Raw genomic sequence first — 17,557 nt, 5'->3', positions numbered from 1 at the left:
ACCAGCATGGCTATCACAGCATCTTGCAGCGGCATGCTATTCCATCCGGTTTGCGTTTAGCTAGACCATCATTTATTTTTCAACAGGACAATGACCCCAAACACACCTCCAGGCTGTGTAAGGGCTATTTGACCAAGAAGGAGAGTGATGGGGTGCTACGCCAGATCACCTGGCCTCCACAGTCACCAGACCTGAACCCAGTCGAGATGGCTTGGGGTGAGCTGGACCGCAGAGTGAAGGCAAAAGGGCCAACAAGTGCTAAGCATCTCTGGGAACCCCTTCAAGATTGTTGGAAGACCATTTCCGGTGACTACCTCTTGAAGCTCATCAAGAGAATGCCAAGAGTGTGCAAAGCAGTCATCAAAGCAAAAGGTGGCTACTTTGAAGAACCTAGAATATAAGGCATATTTTCAGTTGTTTCACACTTTTTTGTTAAGTATATAATTCCACATGTGTTAATTCATAGTTTTGATGCCTTCAGTGTGAATGTACAATTTTCATAGTCATGAAAATACAGAAAAATCTTTAAATGAGAAGGTGTGTCCAAACTTTTGGTCTGTACTGTATATACAGTTATATGAAAAAGTTTGGGCACCCCCATTAATCTTAAGCTTAATGTTTTATAAAAATTGGTGTTTTTGCAACAGCTATTTCAGTTTGATATATGTAATAACTGTTGGACACAGTAATGTTTCTGCCTTGAAATGAGGTTTATTGTACTAACAGAAAATGTGCAATCTGCATTCAAACAAAATTTGACAGGTGCATAAGTATGGGCACCCTTATCATTTTCTTGTTTTAAATACTCCTACCTACTTTTTTGTGACTTGCTAAAGCACTTTTTTTGGTTTTGTAACCTCATTGAGCTTTGAACTTCATAGCCAGGTGTATGCAATCATGAGAAAAGCTATTTAAAGTGGCCACTTGCAAGTTGTTCTCCTGTTTGAATCTCCTCTGAAGAGTGGCATCATGGGCTCCTCAAAACAACTGTCAAATGATCTGTAAACAAAGATTATTCAACATAGTTGTTCAGGGGAAGGATACAAAAAGCTGTCTCAGAGATTTAACCTGTCAGTTTCCACTGTGAGGAACATAGTAAGGAAATGGAAGAACACAGGGACAGTTCTTGTTAAGGCCAGAAGTGGCAGGCCAAGAAAAACATCAGAAAGGCAGAGAAGAAGAATGGTGAGATCAGTCAAGGACAATCCTCAGACCACCTCCAGAGAGCTGCAGCATCAACTTGCTAACTTGCTGCAGATGGTGTCACTGTGCATCGGTCAACTGTACAATGCACTTTGCACAAGGAGAAGCTGTATGGGAGAGTGATGCGAAAGAAGTCGTTTCTGCAAGCACGCCACAAACAGAGTCGGCTGAGGTATGCAAAAGCACATTTGGAGAAGCCAATTTCTTTTTGGAAGACGGTCCTGTGGACTGATGAAACCAAGATTGAGTTGTTTGGTCATACAAAAAGGCGTTATGCATGGCGGCAAAAAAACACAGCATTCCAAGAAAAACACTTGCTACCCACAGTAAAATTTGGTGGAGGTTCCATCATGCTTTGGGGCAGTGTGGCCAATGCCGGCACCGGGAATCTTGTTAAAGTTGAGGGACGCATGGATTCCACTCAGTATCAGCAGATTCTTGACAATAATGTTCAAGAATCAGTGATAAAGTTGAAGTTACGCAGGGGGTGGATCTTTCAGCAAGACAATGATCCAAAACACCGCTCCAAATCTACTCAGGCATTCATGCAGAGGAACAATTACAATGTTCTGGAATGGCCATCCCAGTCCCCAGACCTGAATATCATTGAACATCTGTGGGATCATTTGAAGAGGGCTGTCCATGCTCGGCGACCATCAAACTTAACTGAACTGGAATTGTTTTGTAAAGAGGAATGGTCAAAAATACCTTCATCCAGGATCCAGGAACTCATTAAAAGCTACAGGAAGCAAAAGGAGGATCTACTAAATATTAATGTCACTTTTCTGGTGAGGTGCCCATACTTATGCACCTGTCAAATTTTGTTTGAATGCAGATTGCACATTTTCTGTTAGTACAATAAACCTCATTTCAAGGCAGAAACATTACTGTGTCCAACAGTTATTACACATATCAAACTGAAATAGCTGTTGCAAAAACACCAATTTTTATAAAACATTAAGCTTAAGATTAATAGGGGTGCCCAAACTTTTTCATATAACTGTATATATGCACACACATATTCATGTTTGGAAATCCCCCAAAAAAAGCATCTTTCTGAAAATGCTGAAAATCTTAATAACTGACCACATTTTTCAATAATTTTAAACAATATGGTTTCGTTAATTGGGGAAAATGAATTATTAAAATTGTACGCTCAGTGATAATGGAAATAGAGCATATAGACCATGTAAGAGGCATACAGCGCAATAGTTGTTAAAGAGAACCTGTCAGCAGGATTTAGCCCTATAAACGAAAGACATGGCCATAATGACGCTGTGAAGCTGATTATTTGATCAGTGGCTGTTGAATACTCACCTTATGAAGTTTTCATAAAATGACCTCTTCTGTGCTTCAGTGTGCTTCGAGACAAGACATGGGGGTAGGGTCTTCTTCTGGTTCTCCGCCCCCACCATCCTCCTCTGCTTCTTGTACAGGTCACTGATTATTCAGTGACCTGCCTCTTTTTTAAAATTCCGTGCCGCCATGATTGTGTGGGCGGCGTGTGCGCAGTGTGAGTCTGTGTCCTGTGTGCAGTACTTCAATAAAATGGCGCCGGAGGTGGCGCATGCGCAGATTGAGATTTTGGCTCAGTTGAATTTTTCCCCGAGCCAAAATCTCGATCTGTGCATGCGCCATCTCTGGTGCCATTTTACTGAAGTCCTGCACACACTCACACTGCGCATGCGCCACCCACACAATGATGGCGGTGAAGCGGAATTTTAAAAAGGAGGCACGTCAATGAATAATCAGTGACTTGTACAAGAAGCAGAGGAGGCTGGTGGGGGGGCAGAGAACCAGAAGAAGACCCTGCCCCCACATCCCGCCCCGAAACACAGAAGACATAATTTTATGAAAACTTCATAAGGTGTAAAATCGAAAGCCACTGATCAGATCCCTTCACATCAGGTATCAGAATAATTAGCATCACAGTGCCAGTATGACCATGCCTGTAGTTTATAGGGCTAATTCCTGATGTCAGGTTCCCTTTAAATATGTGTATGCCTTCCTAAATTACTGACTCTATAGCCTCTAGTTACATTCCTCCTCCTACTACTACTACTGTTTACACCTTCCTTCAATCTGTAGCATTAATCTGCTAGAGTCATAGTTTTTTTTGTTATGCATTGATCATACAACAGACTCTAAGCATACAAAATTGTGGAGCCATCATATTCCACTCATCCCTTAGCCCTTCACTTGTTATTTGCAAATCTGATTTTTTTTTTTAGCATGGCTCCCAGCATTGCCAATATTTAACAGCCTCTCTGACGCTACACACTCAACAAGGGGAACGACAATGCAACAGAAATACTGCACAAAAGATGAAGACGACATACAAAAGAAAACAATTAAAAATCCATTAACAAAATAATAAGGAATCAGAAATCATTAACTGTTTAATGTCTGTACACATTTCATATTTCCTGTATACTGAAGTCATAGCATGCAGCAAATGAGCAAGTGGTTATTTCATCATTTGTCAGAAGGCAAGGCACATAATGTGATAGAAAATTCCGTGCAAATAAGGGAAAAAAAAGATCATTTGTACATATTTAATGCTATATATATATATTTATATATACTATTTTGTTTCATATGATATTTTTGGAATTCTAGTGTTTTATTTATATCGTGTTTTTTTTCCATGTATTCCTTCCAATCTAACATATTAAAACACAGCAGACCCCATCTCAGATTTATGTCATGGTCTTAAAAAGAGAGAGTGAAACTACTTTTCTCATCACTCCAAAATAGCCTTCAATTGTTTTTAATCATATTGCTATTTTATTAATGACAGAGAATAATATGCTCATCAGAAATAGCGAGTAGCCTCCTTAAGATTATGTCAATAGCTGAGAACTCTTCAATGAGTTAAGATTTCTTCGGGGTGAAAGGTGTTTCAGCTGAGAAGGACATCCCTACCACAGTGATTACTGAAAATCAATAATAGAAGTACTGTTTCCTTCTTTAAACTTTCCTCCAAGTCTGACTATTACTATATGGCAGAGATGACAGTGTGAAATATAAAAGAATGCCCACTCCCATCCTAACTACTAATGGGAATAGTGCCATATTTAAATCTGCCATGCAGGTCTTCAGCCACAAGCCTGTATGATGAGTGCAAGTAGTGGGGTTGATTGCAGGAAGAAGCACCATGCAGTTTACTGTAACAGGGCTGATAAGATTCATTTACTTAGGACAACTTCATTATTCTTTTAAGATACCAAAAACATAATTGTTTTTTTTTTCTTTTGTGGCAAATACACTACTGAAGTATGTACTTTACATATCTCTACATCTTGTCTAGGTAAGTCTGGATTTTAATGACAGCAGTATATTTGTATTTATACTCAATATATTCACAAGTATGGTTAATTTAGAGCTGGATTTGTTATGCATGAGATAATATAGTGAATCCGTGTGATCTATTCCTTGTTAACGTATCTTTTGTCATACTCTAAGCTATTCAGGGGCAGACATACCATCGATCCAACCTGGGCAGCCGCAAAGGGACCCAAAAAGTAACAGAGCCCACTTCCACCTCCAAAGTAGCGGGAATTGTGCATTATAATAAGCTATTGGACTGCAAAGGGCCCATGTATTCTTCTTCTGTCTCTGTTTGCTCGTGATGCTACTGCAAAATATTGAAAGCAAACATAGTGGGTACGTGTATTAAAGTTTAAACAGAGTTTTCCTGGATTTAACGTTGATAGGTATTTAATGTCTGATTTGTGGGGATTTCAGACCAAGGACCCTGGCCATCCCCGTGGAGAAACAACATCACAAATTTGCGAAACGCACGTTGGCACTTTTTTCATGCCTGGCAACTACACTTGGTGTACTTTATGATGGGTGAGACTACTGATTTCTCAACCTTATATTTATATGAAATTTGGCTCTTTGGAAAGCATTTAATATGACCACATTGGTCTTTATTTGATAAAAGGGGTGCTTTTGCTTTAATTTAGATGCGGTCATTTGTACAGTGAGAGTCTTGTCCCTAATAACTATTGAGTATATTATATGTGAAATTTACCTCTATATAGCCATCTCACCTTATAACCTTTGACATCTGGTAGCCAGTATGATGTTTTATTCATCCTATATATTTCAGATTGACGTGTGTTTATTTTGTATGTACTCTAATAAAATATTTACTGGTTTTAGCCATTTAGTTCCTTATTTTTTTTCTGTGTGGTTTAATCAAATGAGGAGTGGCTTATGGGTCTTTATCAGTATTATCCTGATTTATATATGGCCTTTTAATTCGTTAGATCTTGTGCTCTGGCCAATTAGTAGATTGAAAGAACGGCAGCCCAAACCCTTTACACAAAGTAAATAAGCTAGACACAGTGGCTTGTACATGTGAAATCCAAAATCCAAGAAAGCTATTTACAGATTCAGGGGAAAAAAGTTTCTGCCACCCTTTACAACCAATCAGTTTCAAAGTTTCATTTTTTTTAGTGCAGTTTAAACAATAAAAGCTGAACAATTGCTTTAGGTTACGAGAACACTTTTTTCGGAGACAGGTTTGGTAATGGATGCCCAGTGTGCATTCTTCTAATACTACTGTATAAGGGTCAAAGGGACTGATTAGCGTAGATTAATACCATAACGTTACGCCCTGCATATATATATGTAGATACACATTTGTTATGCCTTGCATATTCCCAGTATTACTTCAGATGCTGACTACTACACAAAACCCTGTGTTCCTTGCGATGATTTCATCTTCATTTTGATCTAATAAAACAGGGGGCAATGGATCTGCAAAACATGTTAACCCAGGCTGATTTAAGCACTGTCAGCCTGAAGTCAAAGTTGGTCCCAAGCAATTTTGTAAAATTTAGACAGCAAGAACATCACAACATGCAACGCTGTTACCGGCAAAATGATGGCATTTCTATTTAAAGAAAATTGTTATTTTGTTACTACATTTGTGCTAAAAGTATTAAACAAAACAAGAACAAAAAGGGAATTTGATATGGTTTGAAGGGTCTGTCCAGTATTGGAGAAAAGGTCCTCTTTTCTTGGACTACTGGTAGACTAGTTACCAATATGAGCTGGGTTTGGTATTGGACCTTCTCTCTACTGAAGTGAATGAAGCTCTTTAGATTTACATTGTAAGGCCATGGCCCGACTATCAGTATTCGTTCAGTATTCTTTCTCAGGAGTGGGAGCCAAAACCAGGAGTGAGTGATAAATGCAGAATTGGTGACTTGTTTCTATTATACCTTTTCTCTGATTGTTCCTCACCTGGTTTTGTCTCCCACTCTTGAGAAAAAATACTGACCGGATACTGAGCTAATACTGGTAGTGGGGCTATGGGCTAAAAGTGGCATCTGGTCCAGAATGATCCGACTAGTTGGAGTTGAAGTCATGTGATTCAGAAGAGGATCAGAGCCGCACTGGAAACTGTGGAAGACCACAATCGGTAAGTATTTTATTTCAACTACTCTACATTACATACATGTTTAAACAGCTTTAGGGGATATAATTTTTGTGGAGCGAGCATCTTGAAAAATGATTTTAGGGAACTAGGAGAGAAGTTGAAATCCCGGACCTCCAAGGTCGTATTTTCAGAAATACTGCCGATGCCATGAGCATCACTAGAAAGACAGCGATTGCTTAGGGAGATAAATACTGTAAGTGGCTTAATAATTGGTGCAAGATAGAAGGGTTTGCTTTTACAAAGGACTGGGCCGACTTCTCTGTTGACTACAGGCTCTACAGTAGGGACAGGTTGCACCTCAATGTGGAAATTGGGGGGAAAATAAAGGTCTCGAGAGGCTTTTAAACTTGGATCTGGGGGGAGGGGATAGACAGAGTGTGGGATACTGTAAGAATTAATGAGCATTTAGAGGGGGATGGAACTAGCAACAAAAGGAAGTATATGTCTATGATTAAATGTGGACCTAGGAAAAACAAATGTGCTAATAGTATTAAATAGAAACCCAAAACAGGGACTGGCACACCTGTTAGTATATGTGTAGTATCGCTTATACTAATAGGTGTGTCTGTCCTTGTTTTTAGTTTCTCTTTAGTTTCTTGTACTTGGTACATTTGGGGAGGCGGTCATGCTTCCCCTAGGGGTGCTCCCTCCCCCCGGCCATGCTCCATTATATATTCAGCCTTCTGCAGACTGGTCCCAATACAGCCAGGCACTGGTCCAGCTCTGTCCCTGTCTGTTGTTGAGGCCCGGTTGGCACATAGTGAGGTAAGTCACTAAAGTTAGGGACCATCCAGATTGGAAACACCTTGTCAAGGTGGGATGGCTTTTATGCCTTTTTGATCAAAAGGGTGTTAACTAAGCACCCTATGTTTTTTACTAGTTTTCCTACTGGTCACGTACCGAGGTGTGTCTGCACCTAATGTTTTTGTTCTAAGTTGTAATAGTATGGGTGTACACTGTATACAGTGGTGTGAAAAAAGTGTTTGCCCCTTTCCTGATTTATTCTATCTTTCACACTTAAATGTTTCAGATCATAAAACAAATTGACATAGAAAAATTGACATGAGATAACACAAGTAAACACGAAATGTAGTTTTTAAATGAAGGTCTTTATTATTAAGGGAAAAAGAAATCCAAACCTACAGGGCCATGTGTGAAAAAGTGATTGCCACCTAAACCTTATAACTGGTTGGGCCACCCTTAGCAGCAATAACTGCAATCAAGCGTTTGCGATAACTGGCAATGAGTCTCTTACAAAGCTCTGGAAGATTTTTGGCCCACTCATCTTTGCAAAATTCTTGTAATTCAGCCACATGGAAGGGTTTCCGAGCTTGAACCACCTTTTTAAGGTCATGCTATAGCATCTCAATCAGATTAAGGTCTTGACTAGGCTACTCCAAAGTCTTAATTTTGTTTTTCTTAAGCCATTCAGAGGTGGACTTGCTGGTGTGTTTTGGATCATTATCCTGCCGCATAACCCAAGTGTGTTTCAGCTTGAGGTCACGAACAGATGGCCAGACATTCTCCTACAGGATTTTTTGGTAGACAGCAGAATTCATGGTTCCATTTATCACAGCAAGTCTTCCAGGTCCTGAAAAAGCAAAACAGCCCCAGGCCATCACACTACCACCACCATATTTTACTGTTGGTATGATATTCCTTTTCTGAAATGTTGTGTTACTTCTACACCAGATGTAATGGGACATACACCTTCCAAATAGTTCAACATTTGTCTCATCAGTCCACAGAGTATTCTCCCAAAAGTCTTGGCGATCATCAAGATGTTTTCTGGCAAAACTGAGATGAGCATTTATGTTCTTTTTGCTCAACAGTGGTTTTCATCTTGGAACTCTGCCATGCATGCCATTTTTGCACAGTTTCTTTCTGATAGATCTCAATTACTTTGTTTCTCATTGGTTCCTGAATTTCTTTGGATGGCAGCATGATGTCTAGCTTTTGAGGATGTTTTGGTCTACTTTACTTTGTCAGGCAGGTTCCATTTAAGTGATTTCTTGATTGAGAACAGGTGTGGCAGTAATCAGGCCTGTGTATGGCTAGGAAATTGGACTCAGCTGTCCAAAGATGTGATAAACCACAGTTAATTTATGTTTTAAGGGGGAGAGGGGTATAATTACTTTTTCACACAGATCCCTGTAGGTCTGGATTTCTCTTTCCCTAAATAATAATAAAGATCTTTACTTAAAAACATATTTAAATTTGTTTTTGTGATCTGAAACATTTAAGTGTGACAAACATGCAAAAGAATAAGAAATCAGGAAGGGGACAAACACTTTTTCACACCACTGTATAAAGGAGTTGTCCAAAACTTTAATAAAGGTATGAATTCACTTCTGTTCTTTACCCTACACCTACTCTATACATACAAGTAGGCTATAACCAGCTGACTGATTCCCTTTAAACACTTACTGAAAGGTTTCCTCACAGATAACAGCTGATTGTTAAGGGTCTTAACAGGGGGATACTTTACTATTAGCTTTTTGAGAAGGGACCAAACTTTTCAAGGCTAAATACCACCTTAAATATTTGTTTTTTTTTCTCCCCAAGATTATTTGTACATTTGGGAAGTATGTAAGTCATAGGAACTGAAATAAATGAAATATATGCAAGGCATATTACAATTGCATATGTCTCTATTGTTCACACATACAGACAGAAATCAATATACTATATGAAAATATAGATCTGGGGGTGAAAACTAGCCAATTGAAACTTTGAAAGATATTATTCAAAATGAAAAGAAAAAAAACACAATTTAGAGTCAGTGTGCTAAACACATCACAAGTACTGCTTTACAATTCTAGACATATCGATGCATGGTAGCTAATTCACTAGGTACCCTGAAGTTGCAAATGAGACCAGGTGGAAATCGTTAAGGTGTATACCGTGATTTTTTGTGTATCCCCCAAATGGCAAGCTGTCATAATCAAAGTCCTTCAGCCAAGAACAGTTAAACTTCTCAGGGAGGGAGCAGAACAGAGTAAATAAACAATGAAGTTATATCAATCGCATAATAATATTATTAATAATTGCAACAATAACAAAGTATATCCATACAGGAAGATTTTTGTTCTTCCTCCTTCTTGCTGGTTGGATATTCAACCCTTTTATGAATGGGTTAGGAGTAAAAGGACATTAAAATCATATACACGTATATTTTCTCAAAATCCATAATGCAAGAGCAAACGCTCTAAGACATCCTGTTTGAAGATAAAAGCCCCTCAAAGTATATCATCACTTCTTCATCTCCCACTGACCACTGTAGTATACCACCGATTTATTCTCTTGTGGAAATATTTATTTATAAAAGATGCATTTAGCTGTTGTCCTGGACCAGAAACTTTGCAGAGACCATTTTCTGTCTGCTGGTTCCAGTGGATGGGAGGTAGGTCAGGCTGCTATCCCAAGTACCATGACTGTAAAGAAAAAAAGGGAAGAAGAAGAAAGAAGACAATAGTGAGAATGAAGGCTGAACATTTTAAGATGAATGAATTAAAGGGAAGCCAATCATCAGAAAATGGCCTATTGTTTACATTTTTTGTCACTAGTTTTTTTTGTTATATCACAATATTAGTAATCATGCAGTTTTCACAGTAGCCACTGGGGCTCTTTTAGACTCATACTTTCTGTCCTTTCATGAACAGTTTGCAGCAAGGCTTCCTATTATCCGGTGTTCAGGAATTCTGCAATACCATCAACAATAACCCATGGGGTGTACAACTCACTGTCCAGAGAAAGAAAATTGAATTCTCTGCACAAACGATTGTGACAGAAACTATTTTCAAAACAGTTGACACAAATAGCTACCTACAGTTCTCAAGCTGTCATCCCAAAAAAGGATAAAAAACATACAGTTCAGCCAAGCTAATCGTATAAGAAGGAACAGTACAGATACAAACACATATAAGAAACAAGCCATAATGCTGAGAAATCGCTTCAATGAAAAAAACTTATAAGACTAAACTAATACCAAATGCCTAGAAGGCCACAACATTTGGTCAAATGGACTGCCTTAGGTCACTAACCCAGAAAATCACCAGCAAATCATTCAAACTGTACCTCATCATCATATGCTCATATTTGTAAAATACTGAAGAGGAATTAGAACATACTCCTTAAAGGGGTTGTCCAGTACTTTATAGTGATGGCCTATTCTTATCAGATCGGTAGGAGGTGAAACACCCAGCACCCCCACTACTCAGCGGTTCTTAGTGTCAGCAGTAGCTGGGAGTGATCAGTTGTGGAGCAGAAAAGCAGTTCCGTCAACTGTATAGTGGACGAGGCCAGGTACTACACATCCGCCACTATTTGAATGAATGAGAGTAGATCTGCAGTACCCAGCTTCTGCCACTATACAGTCAGCAGCGCTATACTGTTCTGCTCTGCAACTGATCAGTTCTGGCCATGCTGTCACCAAGAGCAGCTGATTGGTGGAGGTGCTGGTTTCGCACCCACAAGACTCTGATATTGATGACTTATACTAAGCATACTTAACAAATAAAGTTGTACTCTGTAACGCTATAGCATGCAAACATGAAATATAAGAAATTGGAATTGCATTACTGCTCTAGAAACAGGGAAAAAATGAAGATACCTAGCGCATAAATTGGTCAATTCATGTGTGCCCAGAAGCCACGGCAATGTGATCTTCTTTGCTGGGGACCAAATGTGATCCCACTCATGGGCTAATAGTGGTTTTAATCACAGCAGGATCCTACCTACTCATATAAATGTAAGCTATTAACCCATGAGAGGAATCACATTAGGTTAGGTCTCCAGCAAAGAAGATTGCCTTGTCGTGGCTGCTGGGAACACATGAATTGGTCAATTTCTGCACTAAGTATCTTTGTTTTTTCCTATTTTCTAGAGCACGAATTCAATTCCAATTTCATATATTTCATGTTTGCATGCTATAGCATTACAGAGTACAACTTTATTTGTTATACTAAGCATAGGCCATCAATATAAAGTCCTGGACAACCCCTTTAACAATCCGCTCCTGAAAGGTCATATTCCAAAAAAAACGTTGAATATATTCTATAGGGCCACAACACTGTGTTAGCAGGCTTTTCCTATGTAATCTGACAGCAGTGTGAGGAAGGGACAAAGACTCTGATTCCAGCGATGTATCCACCTTGTATACTGGGTGCAGCAGTTATGAGAGAATCACAATTTTCTCTGCTACAGATTGAGCAGAGCTCAGTTGTTACGCTGTGCAGAACCTCATGCACACCACATTGTACATTGTATAGTGACAGAGAGCTGCTAATTACTGCTGGGGGAATGGTAGGACTAGCAGCTTGTCCGGTAGTGGTAATCTCCTGTTGATAAAATGCTGATTTTATTGAAACTGCAAAACATAGCCCAGTAAGTGACACATCACTGTAATCAGGATTTCTGCTCCTACATTATGGTGCTCACAGATTAGAAAAATCTGACAGATTTCCTTTAAAAAAAATTCTGCCAACAAGTCAAATAAAACATTTCAATAAATTCATTAATGAAGATGCTACCCAACCAAGAAGCTATAAATCCTATGCCCCATAATGCTTATTTTGCAAAACTAGCCGCAAAAATATTTCTGAATTTAGATCCTACCATAAAGGAGAACCATTCAATGTAAAACCAAACTTAACATGCCAAACCAAATAAGTAATTTATCTAACAGTACAAGCACTCCATATGAGATTTAACAATCATCGATCCAACATAAAAAATAAATATATGAAACCTGGTCTGTTGTGATATTGTGCTATAGTACATCCCAATAACTCGGACCCGATATCTATTCTTCGATGTGATCAGATTCCAGGACACATGTATAACAGTTATGATCCCCTCAGGAAGTGAGAAATACATTGGATGTACAAAATGAAGACACTACCTCCATATGGATTAAACGACTAAACAACTGGAGTGATTTTTTAAAAACACACCTTCTGTAAAAGTAAGTGATTTAGTGCAAGAACTGCAATAACACAATTCGTGCAAAGAAGATGGGAAAAAGGAACAGAAAAAAAACAGCTACACTTAACGACTACCACTATGTATTACATTGTAAAAAAACACTAAAGAACTTGGTATGATCCCTCCCAGCTTCAGTAGATAACAAATCCATAGTTCTGAAGGTTGTATACTATTTATTATACACATTTTGTAGAAATTACAATACTAAGCACTGTTTTATAAATGGATCTGTTTTATCACCACAACCTGGTCAAGAACAATTGATTGTTTTATAGTTATCCACCACTGCCAGCACTCGTAACCCTAAAATGTTATTATTAATATTAATATTACCATTATACAAGATATTATGATGTATTATGGTTTAAAGGTTTTAATTTTGTTGATCTGATCACATAATGAGAATTTATTAAAACCACGAAAACACTGTTGTTAATTGGAACTATTGGAACTATTACGGTACGTAGAAACAACTGATGAAGGTCCCAGGTTTGGAGCCAAAACGTGGTTTCTGACCTCTAATTTTATACTGATCAATAACAATAAAGGGCCATTACTATCTCAGTGACTCCTTTAGAGTAATATCCTTTGTCCTCCTTGACAACATGGCACTTGGTGGGTCCTGCCTATCTATAAAGCCATCATTATCAAAAGCAGGATTACAATGACAGGTAACACCTGTACACACAGGTGATAACAAAAGATCAACCATAGTTGATGACACAGGAGACACTGCTCCCTCTCCCTTCACAATGACCTCTGCACACACTCATTAGACACTTCAATACAAAAACATAGGAGTCTGTTCATTGTGGCTAATGTACATGTGAATTTACTGAAAAAAACAGGAAGTATGAGTAAAGAATAGCCCCAGTGGTGTGAAAATTGCAAAACTTCTATTTATTATTTTGAATACAGATTGTGATATGGAAAATAAAAAACACTGCATAAAAATAAGAAAAAATGCATATAAACTTGATTTAAACAGCAAGAACTTTTCTGATGATAGCTTCCCTTTAATCTTTTTTTTTGCCTATGCAAAGTACATTTTATATATTGGTTAACATGACTTTTAATGAAAATGCTCCTTAATTAATGTGTAACTATCTATCTTAACCCCTTAAAGACCCAGGAATTTTCCATTTTTTGTGCTTTTTTTTTCCTCCCTTGGTAACAAGAGCCATAATTTTTTTCATCCTCCTGTATGCATGGCTGCATGATGACTTGTTTTTTTCAGGATGAGTTGTAATTTTGAATGATACCGTTCATTTTACCATAAAATTTGCTGAAAACAGGGAAAAATATCCAAGTGTGGTACATGAAACTGCAAAAAAAAAAACAAACAAACTGAATTCCGCCATTGCTTTTTTGTTTTTACGATGTTCATTGTGTTTAGTTAAAATGACTTGGCAATGTGATTCTTCAGGTGAGCACTTTTACAGTGATACCAAACTTGGCCAAATTTTTTTGTTATTTTAGTGGTGAAAAAAAAAATCTGAAATTTGTAAAAAAAAAATGGATTCTTTTTGCGTGCTGAGCTGACATTTTTATTGATAGCATTTTATACTATGTTTTGACTGATTTTTTATTATTTTTATTAGATGTTTTCAGGGAGGAATTGTGGCAAACAAAATAAAAACTATTCTGGCATTTCTATATTTTTTTCTTTTCAGTTTTTAAAGTAAGGTTTCAATAAGTTTATATTTTGATAGATTGGACTTTTTGGGACATGACGATACTAAATACTGTATGTCTACTTTTTAAAATGTCTTTATTTTTAATGGGGAAAAGGGGGAGGGATTAAAATGTTTATATTTTTTATTTATTTTATTTTTACTTTATTTTTTAGTCCTTTTTGGGAATTTAAACCTGTAATTGTTTGCTCGCTTATACTATATATTGCAACACCATAATGTTGCAGTATATACAGAAATCATGCTTCTTCTATGGAGCCCACCCTGTAGTGGAGCTTCATTAAACAATGAAGATGGCAGTGATGGAAGCCTTTAGCAGGCTCCTGGCTGCCATGACAACCCATCATTTCCTCGCCACCATGTAGTGAGGAACTGTTTGAAGTCGGTAATAGCGCACACTGGCACCTGTGCTAATTTAAATATCACTGTTAGAGATTGACAGTGGCATTTATGCAGTTAAACTACAACAATAGGAGTGAGCTCCTGGTATGAAACAGGCTCAGCTCCTGAGACAGCTTTATACATCCCTTATTGACGAAATATATGTCATTAAGTAGTTGAAGATGTACATTTTTTACCCACTGTGAGTGCCGCAGCTCTCCTGAATCTGGCATTAGGGTGTGGACCTCAATACTTATTTTTTTAAGGATCACACCCAGTTGGCTAGAAAGACTAAATGTACATGCAGAAAAGACCATATCTCAGGAATCAGAGAGGAGCAGGAACAAAAGACAAACAAGCCAGGTTTAGGAGAAAAGTAGCATTAACGCCAGGTAAAAAAAAATAAATCCATATTTATGGCAAGTGACAAGGGTCTTTTTAACAATCAATCCTTTTTTTCTAGTAAAATTTCTATAGTTGTGTACAAAATGTACAACGATAAATCATGAATCATTGGGAACATTTCTATAAACTAATTTTGGGGAAATGCGGATTATATTACTATAGAACACAATTATCTTGCTTGATTTTCAACCTGCTTTAGAAATAAGAGAGCCACAATTTGTTGTATGTATGTACTATATATACACTGCTCAAAAAAATAAAGGGAACACTCAAATAACACATCCTAGATCTGAATGAATGAAATCTTCTCATTGAATACTTTGTTCTGTACAAAGTTGAATGTGCTGACAACAAAAGCACACAAAAATCATCAATGGAAATCAAATTTATTAACCAATGGAGGCCTGGATTTGGAGTCACCCCCAAAATTAAAGTGGAAAAACACACTACAGGCTGATCCAACTTTGATGTAATGTCCTTAAAACAAGTCAAAATGAGGCTCAGTATTGTGTGTGGCCTCCACGTGCCTGTATGACCTCCCTGCAACGCCTGGACATGCTCCTGATGAGGTTGCGGATAGTCTCATCATGATGTCCCAGATGTGCTCAATCGGATTCAGGTCTGGGAAACGAGCGGGCCAATCCATAGCTTCAATGCCTTCATCTTGCAGGAACTGCTGACACAATCTAGCCACATGAGGTCTGGCATTGTCCTGCATTAGGAGGAACCCAGGGCCAACCGCACCAGCATATGGTCTCACAAGGGGTCTGAGGACCTCATCTCGGTACCTAATGGCAGTCAGGTTACCTCTGGCAAGCACATGGAGGGCTGTGCGGCCCTCCAAAGAAATGCCACCCCACACCATTACTGACCCACTGCCAAACAGGTCATGCTGAAGGATGCTGCAGGCAGCAGATCGCTCTCCACCGCGTCTCCAGACTCTGTCACGTCTGTCACATGTGCTCAGTGTGAACCTGCTTTCATCTGTGAAGAGCACAGGGTGCCAGTGGCGACTTTTCCAATCCTGGTGTTTTGTGGCAAATGCCAAGCGTCCTGCACGGTGTTGGGCTGTGAGCACAACCCCCATCTGTGGACGTCGGGTCCTCATACCACCCTCTTGTAGTCGGTTTCTAACCGTTTGTGCAGACACATGCACATTTGTGGCCTGCTGGAGGTCTCTGGCAGTGTTCCTCCTTGCACAAAGGCGGAGGTAGCGGTCCTGCTGCTGGGTTGTTGCCCTCCTACGGCCCCCTTCACGTCTCCTGGTGTACTGGCCTGTCTCCTGATAGCGCCTCCAGCCTCTGGACACTACGCTGACAGACACAGCAAACCTTCTTGCCACAGCTCGCATTGATGTGCCATCCTGGATGAGCTGCACTACCTGAGCAACTTCTGTGGGTTGTAGAGTCCGTCTCATGCTACCACGAGTGTGAAAGCACAACCAACATTCAAAAGTGACCAAAACATCAGCCAGAAAGCATTGGTACTGAGATGTGGTCAGTGGTCCCCACCTGCAGAACCACTCTTTTATTGAGGGTGTCTTGATAATTGCCAATAATTTCCATCTATTGTCTATTCCATTTGCACAACAGCATGTGAAATTGATTGTCAATCAGTGTTGCTTCCTAAGTGGACAGTTTGATTTCACAGAAGTTTGATTTACTTGGAGTTATATTCTGTTGTTTAAGTGTTCCATTTATTTTTTTGAGCAGTGTATATATACAGTACAGACCAAAAGTTTGGACACACCTTCTCATTTAAAGATTTTTCTGTATTTTCTTGACTATGAAAATTGTACATTCACACTGAATTATGAATTAACACATGTGGAATTATATACTTAACAAAAAAGTGTGAAACAACTGAAAATATGTCTTATAGTCTAGGTTCTTCAAAGTAGCCACCTTTTGCTTTGCACACTCTTGGCATTCTCTCGATGAGCTTCAAGAGGTAGTCACCGGAAATGGTCTTCCAACAATCTTGAAGGAGTTCCCAGAGATGCTTAGCACTTGTTTGCCCTTTTGCCTTCACTCTGCAGTCCAGCTCACCCCAAGCCATCTTGATTTGGTTCATGTCTGGTGACTGTGGAGGCCAGGTCATCTGGCGTAGCACCCCATCACTCTCCTTCTTGGTCAAACAGCCCTTACACAGCCTGGAGGTGTGTTTGGGGTCATTGTCCTGTTGAAAAATAAATGATGGTCCAACTAAACGCAAACCGGATGGAATAACATGCCGCTGCAAGATGCTGTAGTAGTCATGCTGGTTCAGTATGCCTTCAATTTTGAAAAAAATCCCAAACAGTGTCACCAGCAAAGCACCCCCACACCATCACACCTCCTCCTCCATGCTTCACGGTGGGAACCAGGCATGTAGAGTCCATCCGTTCACCTTTTCTGCGTCGCACAAAGACACGGTGGTTGGAACCAAAGATCTC

The 17,557-nt window shown here is 39.0% G+C and overlaps 1 protein-coding gene across 9 annotated transcripts in view; it reads right to left on the bottom strand.

Moving 5' to 3' along the window:
- Positions 1-3,577: 3,577 nt before the first annotated feature.
- NFIC (nuclear factor I C) overlaps positions 3,578-17,557 on the bottom strand; it is a 220,121-nt gene continuing 206,141 nt past the window's right edge. For all 9 annotated transcript variants that reach the window (XM_073686306.1, XM_073686303.1, XM_073686308.1 and 6 more), the window contains one exon: positions 3,578-10,092. In XM_073686306.1, the coding sequence (XP_073542407.1) occupies positions 9,993-10,092 (100 nt within the window). In that variant the 3' untranslated portion in view covers positions 3,578-9,992. The remainder of the gene's footprint in view (positions 10,093-17,557) is intronic.

The sequence above is a fragment of the Phyllobates terribilis genome, unplaced genomic scaffold (assembly GCF_046119375.1).
Source record: "Phyllobates terribilis strain yellow unplaced genomic scaffold, ASM4611937v1 Scaffold_1__5_contigs__length_1240528914, whole genome shotgun sequence".
NCBI classification, from domain to species: Eukaryota; Metazoa; Chordata; class Amphibia; order Anura; family Dendrobatidae; genus Phyllobates; species Phyllobates terribilis.
This window is presented reverse-complemented; position numbering and strand designations above follow the sequence as displayed.